The 14,423-nt window shown below is 43.7% G+C and overlaps 1 protein-coding gene across 1 annotated transcript; it reads right to left on the bottom strand.

The window, feature by feature from the left end:
• Positions 1 to 6,945: 6,945 nt before the first annotated feature.
• On the bottom strand, positions 6,946 to 10,536 carry LOC138968987 (uncharacterized). The gene has a single exon (XM_070341707.1). The coding sequence runs from the start codon at positions 10,534 to 10,536 to the stop codon at positions 6,946 to 6,948; it is 3,591 nt and encodes a 1,196-aa protein (XP_070197808.1).
• Between the last annotated feature and the right edge of the window lie 3,887 nt (positions 10,537 to 14,423).

Below are 14,423 nucleotides of genomic sequence, written 5' to 3'. Positions count from 1 at the left end.
ATTCTTTGTGGATGAAAGTCGCTTGTTCATTTCAATGCTTGTTATTCTCTCAGGTGCCAGGAGACTGGTTCCGAATAACTCTCACTTACTCTATTACACATGTCGTATGCATTTAGAGCGCTTACTTCCCTTTGTGTATCGGTTCTTCTCTGTGGTTTTACTATTTCACTATCAGGAATACAAACAGAAATAACAACTGGCAGTGCATTACTTGGCGACAAGACAGCCCTGATACAGAAGCCCTGACATGCTTTTTGATCTGTCCTCGATACTGGCAGTGAATTACTTAGCAGCGACAAGGCAGCCCTGATACAGTAGCCCTGACATGCTTTTCCATCTTTCCTCGATACTGGCAGTGCATTACTTAGCGACAAGGCAGCCCTGATACAGAAGCCCTTACATGCTTTTTGATCTTTTCTCGAAACTGGTACGAGAAGCAGGTGCCGCGCGCGTCCCTGACAACCAAACAGACAGCAAGGGCCGCAACTCATTTTACGTCTTTTTCTTTGCACGTGCATCTTCCGAGGGAGGACATTCTGATGCTATTCTTAGCCCCGAGTGCTGGTGTTGTTTGTTTTCTTTCCTCTGCCCTCTGCCGCAAATAGCCAGCGCGGCGGTGCCATGGGCAATGAAGCATCAAGAAGTGACAGACTAGACGCCTCGAGCGAGATTCCTTCAGCTGTCTCTGAACAGGTTGTTTCCCAAAGTACCCTGGAATGTTTTGAAGAGCACGGAGTAGGTCGAATAATATATCTGGGTTAATCGCTACTCATGGAAAGTGGCCATATTATTTCTGAAATTCCAGTTGATCCTCCCGGGTTGGCTTCTCTACTGATCTCGCAGTGGCTGATGTTTAACTTGGATGCCATGTCTAGGAACAAAAGTACCCTGGTTCGGGTCGCACCAAGAATAAGGGAGCAGACGGGGTGAAAGACGCAGAATAAGAATTCGTTCAGTTTTCAATGACCTTCATATGTCATCAAGCTTTTTTTCTCCAATTTTTGCGTAAACTTTGGGATAAGGTTTGCTAAGGTAAAGGGGATTTAGTTTTTTACAATGCTTGCAAAACGTGCTTACTACTTTAACAGATCGGGGTTTATGCAAAGTGAGTAAGGATCAAAATGTCGAACATGTGAGTTATGCAATGAAGTATTGCCTACGCGTTTGTACAGGTAGGCTTGCATAGGCGCCAGGGAGATGACAAGAACTTGTTATGGTAACACAAAACGGCTAAAAAAAAACACTGACCCAACAACATCACACAAATCAAACAATTTTTCACTCGATATTCTTCTTATATCTAGTCATTTTTGTTTTACAGGGTGACCCATATTGATGTTAGTATACAGTAACTCCAGCTTATGCTCGAACTGTCCACAGAGTGGCAGGTTTGTGGGTCTAATGGTCTGACATTTGTGCAATTTCAAATCAAGTTTCCGAATTCGGGGATCGACTCAACAGAACGAGGTTTGACACTGAGCGGTAGCCAAACTTACCCAATTAAAGCCCTCCAGATTGTTACCTTTGTGGTTATTTGAAGGACCTAGTACACCATAATCAACATTAGACAGTCAGTGACTTGAAAACAGCCAAGACAGGCAGGATCAGGCCATTTCCCTTGCAGGAATGCGTTTATATCAATGATGAACTTTGCGCGCCATTGCGCAAGTGTAACTAATACAACGAAGAGGGTCATTTTTTCAGTCATTCGAGTTTAACAAATATCTTCATAGGTGTTGTGCATGAACTTCAGTTTGTTCCCGACCATTCCACATAGTTTCTAATCTGTATGGAAAATGGTCCGACTTTTACCTTTACTCCCAAATGTGTTTCAAATTACACCTCCGAAATTGTCAATGTCACCATGAATGCTTTCCTGTCTAGGGATTGCCCTGAACATAGCCTAAACAGCTGACAATTTGGGGGGGGGAGGGTGGTCTTCTTCTTCTTCTTCTGCGTTCGTGGGCTGAAACTCCCACGTACACTCGTGTTTTTGCACGAGTGGAATTTTACGTGTATGACCGTTTTTTACCCCGCCATTTAGGCAGCCATACGCCGTTTTCGGAGGAAGGGGGGGGGGGGGGTGAAAGGGGTGTTTTTGTTTACTCAGAAACTCAGATAATCTATAAGGTAAAAGTCTGGAGGGTTTAAATCAGGTAAGTTTGGCAACCGCTCAATGTCAAACCTCGTCCTGTTGAGTCGATCCCCGAATTCGGAAACTCTTTTTGGAATTGCACAAATGTCAGACCATTTGACCTACTCTGTGGACTGGTCATGCATAAGTTGAAGTTAATGTACACCAAATATGAATTAATTCGGCCAACAGATGTAGAAGTTATTATCAATTTCATGGGTTACATTTTGTTTGGGTCACCCTGTATAAATCAATAGTGGTCTCAAGTCTGTGAAGGTTCGACACGTATCGCTACAATGTGTCACATTGACAAACAGGTTAATTCGTTAACGTGGCAGTGTCTCTTATGTCAGTAAGTCGACGCAGGAACAAGACATCATAACTCTTTTCACCTCAGGCAAGACTGAAGGTAATTTCATTGCAACGTGCTTGCATTTTGTCCTCTCAAGCAAATCTGATTTTAAATCTTAACGGTGTACGGAGACACAGCTTTCTGGTGTGCAGATCTAGGGTCTTAATTTTTCCTTGTTACGGATAAAGCCGGGCACAACGTCGGTTCCACATGCTTAGTTTTACCAACAGAAGATATGAACAATGAACAATAACACGTCTGGAGCGATAACAAACAAAAAAGATGTCGGCGGAGATCGGGAATCTTATTTTGCATTGCAAAGAGCTTCTTTACCCCACACTGATTGCTTACAATTCTCTGTGGAGGTCTGTACTAGCTGCGTGCTAATTGAATTAACTGGCGACGCGTGAAACCGTGTCCAAAGGAGCTCCAGAAGTGCTTTGGCAAGAGTGCGGACAAAATATCAACGCCCCCGAAGAATTATGGTATTGATTTTGGTACTTAAATTCCTTATAGATGTGAACGTCAAAACGAAGTCTATCCTTGAGTCTGACCAAAGGTGTAACATTTTAAAACTCTTTCTGGCATTTCGCATAACAGTTAAACTAGTGTCTCAAATGACTTAAGATTCCGTGTGTATTTTACGAAATGTGTTAGCACAAATCACTGGCAATTTGAAGGCAATGCGTTGAGGACTTTCTGAATTGCACCTTTTTGGGGTCTCATTACCCGCCTTTCATGGCTTCTGAGAGGATCGACACCTGCCCCGTTAAGCATGTCATAATGTCATTATTAGACAAGACATGCGAAAAACACAGATACAGATTTGATTGTTCTTTCTAATGCCATGCAAAAAAATTTCCGTTTAAGCTGTTCTGATGTTTTGTCGATTTTAACGCGGGAACCTTAATTTTATGAATTTTATTTTTTTGGGGGGGGGGGGGGGGGGGGTTGGGGAGGGGGGGCAGGTGGGGGCTGGTGTCTGTGTTGTAGGTTCCACTGTAGAGACACTACATCATGTAAACTCAATCTGTTTGTTGAATATGGTACGGGGAAGGGATGGCCTTTCTGGTCGTATAACGATGTGCACTCAAACGCATCTGCCAAGGTTATTATTTTTTCTATGACGGGTGATATTAGAATGCTAAAGTTTCGAGCTCTCTTTTTATTTACAAGGACACATCTATGAGCCCTTTTATCTTGGTTATCAATTGTTCTAGAGCTTTTGAGAAAGGAGGTTTTCTGTTTTCTGAAACAAGAGCAAAGACAAATTGGCATTTTGAAAGGGGAAGGCAGTTATTTACAAAGAGTCTTGTGTTCCGTTTGTGTCATGTTTTTAATCATTCGAACCATGTTCATTTTGAAAAAGTGCTTAGATCTGTATCAGACAGCACACATGGTTTTTTGTTTTCATTTGTATTCATTCCAATCTTTTACAGCAAAACACCACGTTAAAGATGGTACAATATATCATCACTTGCAACTGGCAGAGAAATGATGAACTAATTAGTCTGTCATTTGCACAGCTTCCGTTTCAAAAGGTCGCCCTGTTTCCTATAGCCAGGTCTTCTGCCAAAAAGGAGAATTCTCTGTCGAGTTTGCTAATTTTTTGTTACCCCTTCTTGGGCGGACGACAAATTGATGCGGAAATTGCTAAACAAATTACTTGCATATAAAACCTTCTCTCTCCCCCCCTCACACACAAATACACACACACTCAAACACACACACACACACACACACACACACACACACACACACGCACGCACACACACACACACACACACACACACACACACACACACACTCGATCTCTCTTTTTCTCTCTCACTCTCTCTCTTTGTCTCATACACACACACACTCTCTCTCTCTCTCTCTCGTCTTCCCTTGCAAGGTGTCAGTTGAAACTGGGGCTCCAAGTGAATAAAAAACCAAAGATTGCATTTTAACCATGCTCTAGCAGCTAATATCAGTGTTAACTTCGCAGGGACAAAACTCACAGCTTTCTTTTTTCTAACATCAACTCTTTCGTTAAACTCCCCATTATCTTTGCAAGCATACATTACAATTTTTTTCTGGCGTTTTCTTTTTCTTGTTGTGTTTTTTTCACTGTCTTTTTTCTTGGCATATTGTTTGTAAAAAAAGAGAAGGCCATGTAGAAGGATTAAAGTCTTGAATTTTGAGGTGGAGAAAAAAAAAAGAGAAGCAAAGTCGCCCTAGTGTGTCCTCCGGGTGCTGTCTGAAACAAGGTGAAATAATTTTAATGATGAGTTTTTTTGTTGTTGTTAACGTTGTTGTTCTTCTTCTTCTTCGTGATAGGTTTAACGTCAGAGAATAACACCGTTGACGTACGTTTTCGGAAGGAAAATAAATATAAGCAGACAGACTGCGAACGTTCCCGCCTCCAGAACCAAAAAAGTTATTACTGGAAACATTTTTCTTCAGAAGCATGCGCAGCTATAGAGTAGCGTACATTCTCTGCATAAAAATCATCATTACATAATCAAAACCATACTCTGCGGGCATCTGTCTGTTTTCAAATAAACGTTCGACAAAAAGTTCGAGTCCTATACGCTTTTTAGGCCGAGTTTTGAAAACGCTGCCGTTCTTTGCACGAACCTCATTTTGCTGCTTTGTGTGGAGATAATGATTTTCTGCCCAGCTGATTCCTACAATAAGATAGCATTTAAATTAACAAAAGGTGTTGTGTGTGTGTGTGTGTGTGTGTGTGTGTGTGTGTGTGTGTGTGTGTGTGTGTGTGTGTGTGTGTGTGTGTGTTAACTGGAAATCCTGGCGCTTGGAGGACTTAACAAAGGGAAACATGACCGCTGAGAGAAGCGATTTCCGTGTTAATTTCTTTTTATACAACAGAAAACAGAGAGAAAAAAAGTAAGAGAAGAAAAGTAAAGAAAGTAAGGAAATAGGAACGAATGCTATTTCCCCTGAATGCGTTCACATTTGCATTGCAGATGTTTCTACATTTTCCCCAAAATAGTCTCAAAAATAACACGTTGCAAGGCGAAAGCTCCATATGCTAACAAGCACAATACCAGTACTCTTTCTTAAAACACACTGAACTGAGCATTGTAGACTTGTCGTAAAATTACAAATTTGGGCATTGGTGAACACATTAATCATAATAATGACAGCTTACATATATATAGGGGCGAATCACAGTAGTCTATGCTCTCGGCGCTTTACATATTAACTATGCATAAGAACAAAATATTTAGCATAACATCAACATTATACATTCAAGCAAAATAACGTAACAATAAGACAGATACACAATACACAATACATCATGACTTGTACAATCAACATTGGAAGATCTCAACTTAAACACACTATTCTGGCTCGCGGATTCTTGCGCTCACGCCCCAGATAGTTTTACCAAGATTCTTTATTCAGAAGTGAAGTTAAGTGAAGACGGTAAAAAACTGAAACATATATAAACAAAAGAAACCATAAGAAAAAGTACAAACTAATATGAAAAGAAACAAGACACAAAATCGCAACCTCTAAACCACCGCAGTCGCGACCGAAAAACCAACGCTTGGTGGCAAATGGCGTACACAAAAAATCGAATTATCCAATTACACAAATGGAGCACTGGGGCCTTCGTTCCGAGTCGTTTTCTTTTACCATAACTTAAAACCAACAAAATACTACATCGACCGAAGTCGGCACGCTTCTTACTTCTACTATAATTCCTACAACAACACTAACAACACTCTCAAATGAACAAAATCACAAATTCAGAAAAGTAAACCAGATCTACAACAAGGAAAAAATGGCGGAATAGCTCGACAACCACGTGGAAGACTGCAAATCTTACTCTACCAAAAAATGTGTGTCAAGAGTGATCACACAAATGATTACAACCTCAAAACCAATGTAAATCATACTATAGTCGGATCCTTTATTAAAAGAAATGAAAATTACTCACACTTCGTGGGCCACCAGACCTCTTAAAAGAGAGGGAGAGAGAAACCGTCCAAGGACAGATTCAGGGGAAACTACCAAGTAAAACTTTACAAAGCACAATGATCTCCCTTATACTTCTATACATATTCTTTCAACTGGAATAAACGAAACGAAATTAAAAGAAGATTAAAAATACTGTCGGAGACAGAACACTCCCCGCCTGATATCTACTCGATATCACTATTAAGACAGGAAAGGAAATCAGTAGTAAAATAAAGGAAAAAGTCCTGCACTCAAAAATAGGTTGGCAAGCAAACAAAAAATGAGTAGCGACGGTAACTGGCTGTTCTCAGTCTGTGGTTCACGACCGAGTCAGTCATCAGTGTAGGCCTACTAGAGAGGAATCAGTTCTGTGATAGGCCTGACGTAGAGTTTGGCCTGATTGTCTTTGATCACTCGGATCTCAACCGACCGAACAAGATTGTCGCGGTCAGTTGGGAAGGTGCGGACCACCAAACCGACCGGCCAACTGTTACGAGGCACCGAAGGGTCCCTGAAGAACCAGACTGTTCTCCTTGAGGTTCTCTTCAGTCTGCATCCACCGCCTCCTCTGCTGTAGCTCCTGCAGGTACTCCTCTTTCCACTTCTTCCAAAAGGCGTTAGACAGTACCTGAACATGCTTCCAGTGTTGTTTGTAACAGTCTTTCAAGTTGCTGTAGTCAGGTAAAGGTTGACTTTCGCCACTCTTTTGCGTCAGCAGCATTGACGGGTTCAGAATGAGGGGGGAATCAGGTTCATGGAGCACCTGAACGTAGGCCACCGAAGAGATAGCCTTCTCTGAAGCATCGCAGAAGACGTGGTATTTAGCATCGGGTGACTGGGTAAGGGATGTTGGAAGAAACATGCGAGGTGTTTCGAGCCCTTTGATGTCTTGGAGGGACTGTTTCCACAGCTCCCAACGGTGGCGGAAGTTGTCCGGGATGGGTTTGTCCCAGGCCTTGCCATCTGGAGACACCTCTCGCAGGAAAATCTTGCCACTGATGGTTGCTGGAGCGAGGAAACCAAGAGGGTCATAAATCCCGTTGATGGTGGATAAGACCCCTCTTCGAGAAAAATCTCCATTGGAAACCTGGGGGGAAATGTCAAATGTATCTCTTTCCAAGTTCCAGCTCAAACCCAAACATCCATGAGTTGGTAAGGGGTCAGTAGGCTGGAGGTTTTGCAGCTCCGTGGACAGTTCTTCTCTGGGAAAGGCTGCCAAAACACTCCTGCTATTTGAAACAACCTTGTGGAGATTGATCCCGCCGGTTTTTTGAAGCTCTCTTTGCGTGCGCTGCATGAGGTGGACAGCTTGGTCGACTTCAGGAACGGAGGTGATCCCGTCGTCAACATAGAAGTCCCGCTCGACGAACTTCTTCACATCTGGTGCACTGTGGGCAATGCTCTTCCGGAGGCCGTAGGTAGCAACCGCTGGAGATGGACTGTTGCCAAAGACATGGACACACATCCTGTGTTCCACGAGGGGTGCGTCAAAGTTGTTGCCTCGGTACCAAAAGAAGCGTAGGAGATCTCTGTGTTCTTGGTCAACGAAAAACTGGTAGAACATCTGTTCTATGTCCCCAGCTATTGCCACTGCATCTCTGCGGAACCTCAGCAGAATGCCAAGGAGGCTGTTTGTCAAGTCTGGCCCAGACAGCAGCAGCGAGTTCAGAGAGACGCCTTCGAAGGTCGCTGACGAGTCGAATACACCGCGGATTTTGTCAGGTTTTTTGGGGTGGTACACTCCGAAAAGTGGAAGGTACCAGCAGTGTCCAGCTTTACCCTGGGGGACCTCTTCAGCGGAGCCACTCTTCAGGATCTTCTCCATAAACTGGAAGAAGTGTTCTCTTTTTACGGGGTTCTTCTTCAGTGATGCCTCCAAGGCCTTGGCACGACTGACAGCTTGGGACCGATTGCAGGTGGGGATTGGTTTTTCCGATCTCAGGGGAAGAGGAGCCGACCAACGCCCTTCTTCATTTTGCTTGAATTTCTCATCCATGAGAGCCAAAAATGCTTTGTCCTCCACGGACAGCCCAACCTTGTCATCTTCTGGCGTTCGCTGGAAAACTTCAGCTCCGACATCTTTGGCGACGTCGACCTTCAAGTTGAACGGGCAAGGTTCAAAAATGGTCCTTCTTCCATCAATGACGCTCGTCTTGGCAACTCTGATGGTCGATGGTTTGTGGACTTTGTTGAGGCACACATCCCCGATGATTACCCAGCCAAGAGGCAGTCGCTGTGCAAATGGCGATTTCGGTGGGCCAACAATTTGCTCCAGCACGTGGTGGGCTTCAGGGAGGTCCCGTCCAATCAGCAGTGCGATGGGGATTTCTTTGTCGAGAGGAGGGATTCTTTTCCTTATGCGATTGAGATGGCCATGATGTTGGGCCACTTCAGAAGAAGGGATTTCTGATCGATCGTTTGGAATGGTGTCGCATTCAAGTACGTGGGGCAAGATCAAGGACCTTCCGTCAGTGGACTGGACAGTGATGTTCCGGAGCTGACGACCACTCATCGCTTGTGTTCCGCCGCAGGACGTTAGCTGATATTCAATTTCACTGGGGGACGAGCCTAGCTGATCCATCAGCTCCGGCGTTGCCAGGGAGGCATTGCTTTGGTCATCCAAGATCGCGTAAACTTGGATCCCCTTGGTCTTTTCAGGGGGAAAAACTTTGACCTTCACCACCTTACCGCAGGATCTGCTCATGTGACCCCCTTTGCACAAGGTGGTGCACTTTGCGGACACCTCCCCGCCATGCTCTCTGATGGGATCCAGGGATGCTGATGGTCTGTCCTGATGCATGGTGGTGTGGTGCCTTCCAGAGCAGACACTGCACTTGACCGACATATTGCAGTCCTTTGCCCTGTGGCTGGTGGAAGAAAGGCATCTGTAGCACACTCCTTTCTCTTTCAGGGTTGCCTTCTTCTCACTAAGTGATTTTGCTGCGAAGCCTTTACACTCCAGCAAAGAGTGCCTTGCGGTTGTGTGGATTGGGCAAAGCTCGGGTTTTGCTTCAAGGTTGGTCTTTCTGGAGAGCACTGGCTTGGCCTTTTTGTCATTCTCCAAATTGAAGGCTGGGTCGTTCTGAATTGTGGCGCAAGTTTTAACGAAGTCCACAAAAAACTCAAAGGGGGGGAATGGAACGTGGTGATTGCTTTTGTATGTCGCTGCGCGCATGACCCACTTCTGTCTGAGGTGGTGAGGAAGCTTCCGTACCACCATGTTGACCCCTGTAGACGAGTCGTAAAGGGCAAACAGAGGGGCGAGGACAGGGTTCATCTTGGCTGACAAGATTTCTTCGAGGAGGTCGCTCAACTCGTAGAGGCTGCGCTGATCTTTAGAGATAGGTGGAAACTCCTCCAGCCTTGCCTTCAGGCATGCCTCAATGAGCTCAGGTGAGCCAAACCGCTCGTCCAGGCGCTTCCAGAGGAGTTGGAGTCCTCTCTGAGGATTCCCGATGTTGGCAGACCTCAGGCTCTGGGCATACCTCTTGGACTCTGGTCCAAGGTACTTGGCCAGGAGGTCCAGCTCCTCGGCAGGAGAGACATCCAAGTCGAGCATGATGGATGTAAAACAGTCTTTCCAAACGTGGAATGACTCCGGGCGTTCATCGAACGGAGTCAATCGATGAGTCAAGAGATCCCGCTTCATCCAAAACAATGAGGCAGCGCCATGTGATGACTGGACTGGTAGGGACGTGTGGTTCTGCCTGGGTCCAACTGCAGATCCCTGTGTATTGAGGCGTGAAGAGGCTCTGGAAAGAGTGGGAGATGCTGCGTCAGACGGTTGGCTGTAGGCATCGTCGTTCGACAATCTTGGCTCGTGCCATCGACGTCCGTGCGTGGTGGACGTGGAGTAGTCCTGGGGGGCGGGCTCTTTCTTGATCGTTCTTTGAACAGTGTGGAGGCTGGGCTCGTCCCTCAGCCTGAGGGCGCTCAGCTCCGCCAGTTCCTTGGTAAGATAGGCTTTCCTTTTTGCCAGCTGGTACTGTTCCTCTGCAATCTGCAGCTCGAGTTCCACCTCTGCCAGTCGTTTGTTGGTGACGGAGAGGGTTCGGGCTAGAGCAGTCTTTTCTTGAGACATCATAGTGGCGAAGTTTTTTTACTATTCTGGCTCGCGGATTCTTGCGCTCACGCCCCAGATAGTTTTACCAAGATTCTTTATTCAGAAGTGAAGTTAAGTGAAGACGGTAAAAAACTGAAACATATATAAACAAAAGAAACCATAAGAAAAAGTACAAACTAATATGAAAAGAATCAAAACACAAAATCGCAACCTCTAAACCACCGCAGTCGCGACCGAAAAACCAACGCTTGGTGGCAAATGGCGTACACAAAAAATCGAATTATCCAATTACACAAATGGAGCACTGGGGCCTTCGTTCCGAGTCGTTTTCTTTTACCATAACTTAAAACCAACAAAATACTACATCGACCGAAGTCGGCACGCTTCTTACTTCTACTATAATTCCTACAACAACACTAACAACACTCTCAAATGAACAAAATCACAAATTCAGAAAAGTGAACCAGATCTACAACAAGGAAAAAATGGCGGAATAGCTCGACAACCACGTGGAAGACTGCAAATCTTTCTCTACCAAAAAATGTGTGTCAAGAGCGATCACACAAATGATTACAACCTCAAAAACAATGTAAATCATAATATAGTCGGATCCTTTATTAAAAGAAATGAAAATTACTCACACTTCGTGGGCCACCAGACCTCTTAAAAGAGAGGGAGAGAGAAACCGTCCAAGGACAGATTCAGGGGAAACTACCAAGTAAAACTTTACAAAGCACAATGATCTCCCTTATACTTCTATACATATTCTTTCAACTGGAATAAACGAAACGAAATTAAAAGAAGATTAAAAATACTGTCGGAGACAGAACAACACACACACACACGCGCGCATACACACACACACACACACACACACACACACACACACACACACACACACACACACACACACACACACACACACACACACACACACACACACATATTAGCGATACAGGTACACTAAAATCAATCCATACGGATTGGTACAAAACGAGGCTTACAAAACGTACCTAATCAAGCAGCATAGTGTGTCTTAGTGCTGAGAACTTCGCGAACATGCATAATTCATACATGTGCGTGGTCTATCGGAAAAAAGCTAATGTTTCCGGCTAAATGTTTCAATTCCCCGCCGCTCTCGTTTCCACCTTTTATTACCAATACGCACGAGTTCAGTATCTGTGTGTGTTTGTGAGTCTATATAATATACTGAACTCGTGCGTATTGGTAATTATATTAACCCACACACAAACGCCTACGCGTTTCCTGGTCTTCGATACCAGCAGCATCAGTGGTCAAATGACGTCTGTATCTACAAATACACAGCTAATTTGCATCTATTTGAATAATGTAGACTATCAGGCAGAAGGTTCATCGTGTTTAAAGTATAGTTTACTCGTAACGCTCCAAATCATCATCACCACAGATCATATAGCCGTTTGTACGTGTGTTACATCAGTCTGCAGCTGTTTGCAGTGGATGTGTGTTCCAGCCAAAGTGCCGCACAATTGTTTAAACCCTTTTTTACATTTAGTCAAGTTATGACTAAATGTTTTAACATAGAGGGGGGAATCGAGACGAGGGTCGTGGTGTATGTGTGTGTGTGTGTGTGTGTGTGTGTGTGTGTGTGTGTGTGTGTGCGTGCGTGTGTGCGTGCGTGCGTATAGACCGATTCAGACCAAACTACTGGACCGATCTTTATGAAATTTGACATGAGAGTTCCTGGGTATGATATCCCCATACGTTTTTTTCATTTTTTTGATAAATGTCTTTGAAGACGTCATATCCGGCTTTTCGTGAAAGTTGAGGCGGCACTGTCACGCCCTCATTTTTTAACCAAATTGGTTGAAATTTTGGTCAAGTAATGTTCGACAAAGCCCGGACTTCGGTATTGCATTTCAGCTTGGTGGCTTAAAAATTAATTAATGACTTTGGTCATTAAAAATCTGAAAATTGTAAAAAAAAATTTTTTTTATAAAACTATCCACATTTACGTTCATCTTATTCTCCATCATTTACTGATTCCAGAAACATATAAATATGTTATATTTGGATTAAAAACAAGCTCTGAAAATTAAATATATAAAAATTATTATCAAAATTAAATTGTCGAAATCAATTTAAAAACACTTTCATCTTATTCCTTGTCGGTTCCTGATTCCAAAAACATATAGATATGATATGTTTGGATTAATAACACGCTCAGAAAGTTAAAACAAAGAGAGGTACAGAAAAGCGTGCTATCCTTCTCAGCGCAACTACTCAATCAATCAATCAATCAATCAATCAATCAATCAATCAATATGAGGCTTATATCGCGCATATTCCGTGGGTACAGTTCTAGGCGCTCTGCAATGATGCCGTGTGAGATGGAATTTTATATAAGGCCAGTAGATTGCAGCCATCTCGGCGCATATTTACCTTTCACGGCCTATTATTCCAAGCCACACGGGTATAGGTAGACAATTATTAACTGTGCCAGGAAAGACCCTTTTGTCAATCGTGGGATCTTTAACGTGCATACCCAATGTAGTGTACACGGGGGGGGGGGGGGGGGGGGGGGGGGGTTCGGACACCGAAGAGAGTCTGCACACAAAGTTGACTCTGTGAAATACATTTCCGCCGAACCTGGGATCGAACTCACGCTGACAGCGGCCAACTGAATACAAATCCAGCGCACTACCAACTGAGCTATATCCCCGCTCTTCTTGTCAATTTCACTGTCTTTGCCGTGAGCGGTGGACTGACGATGCTACGAGTATACGGTCTTGCTGCGTTGCATTGCGTTCAGTTTCATTCTGTGAGTTCGACAGCTACTTGACTAATTGTTGTATTTTCGCCTTACGCGACTTGTTTTACATTCAGTCAAGTGTGCGTGTGTGTATGTGTGTATGTGTGTGTGTGTGTGTGTGTGTGTGTGTGTGTGTGTGTTTGGGTGTGTGTGTTTGGGTGTGTGTGGGTGTATATGGTTGTGTGTGGTTGTATATATGTGTGTGTGTGTGTGTATGTGCGTGCGTGTGTGTGTGTATGTGTGTGTGTGTGTGGGTGTGGGTGTGTGTGGGTGTATATATATATATATATATATATATTGCTTGAATATATTATATATGTGTGTGTGTGTGGGTGTGTGTGTGTGTGTGTGTGTGTGTGTGTGTGTGTGTGTGTGTATGTGTGTGTGTGTGTGTGTGTGTGTGTGTGTGTGTGTGTGTGTGTGTGTGTGTGTGTGTGTATGTGTGTGTGTGTGTGTGTGTGTGTGTGTGAAGGCATGGTCAGGATGTGAGCGAGCTTGCAAAAGACCAAGACCAAACTGTTGATGCATTTTACTGAAACATATTGCTTGAACACTGAAGTCTTGAATAATCATCTTGTCTATTGATCTAAGACTTCTCATTGATTATTCAGCTGCTGCGCTAGACTCTGAAAGCATGAAACTTCCTAAACGTATTCTGCAAGTATTCTGTCCAAAAGTCCGACATGGGATACTAACATTTTCATTTTCACTGAAAATACTAATCGCTAGCAAAGCTATGATTTCTGTCTACTTCTCAGCGTTGATTATGACTAACAAAACCACAAACACAGTTCGGTTTGGGCTTTGACATTTTATAAAAAAATCGAACGTCAAACTAAGTTTCTTTGTGATTAATAAGCAAGAGATGTACGTAGCTTTCCGGTAAAAACGACATAAAGTCATCAGACGGCTTTATCGTTTAAACAACAGGAACTCCATATTTCATTCGAGATCTGAATCAAAGCGCTAGCACAAAACAAGAAGAAGAAGAACAAAAACAACAACAATAAAAACTACAACAACAATAATTCTGAAAAATATTCTGTTACACTAGGTTCTTCAATTGCAGAGAAGCTCTTTTAAGTGGAAGACGAGAAGCCATGTTGTTCTCGTT

Source organism: Littorina saxatilis, linkage group LG1 (genome assembly GCF_037325665.1).
Source record: "Littorina saxatilis isolate snail1 linkage group LG1, US_GU_Lsax_2.0, whole genome shotgun sequence".
Lineage (NCBI taxonomy): Eukaryota > Metazoa > Mollusca > Gastropoda > Littorinimorpha > Littorinidae > Littorina > Littorina saxatilis.
This window is presented reverse-complemented; position numbering and strand designations above follow the sequence as displayed.

Coding starts and splice junctions, on each gene's coding strand:
- LOC138968987 (XM_070341707.1), bottom strand. CDS start 10,536: ATGTCTCAAGAAAAGACTGCTCTAGCCCGAACCCTCTCCGTCACCAAC.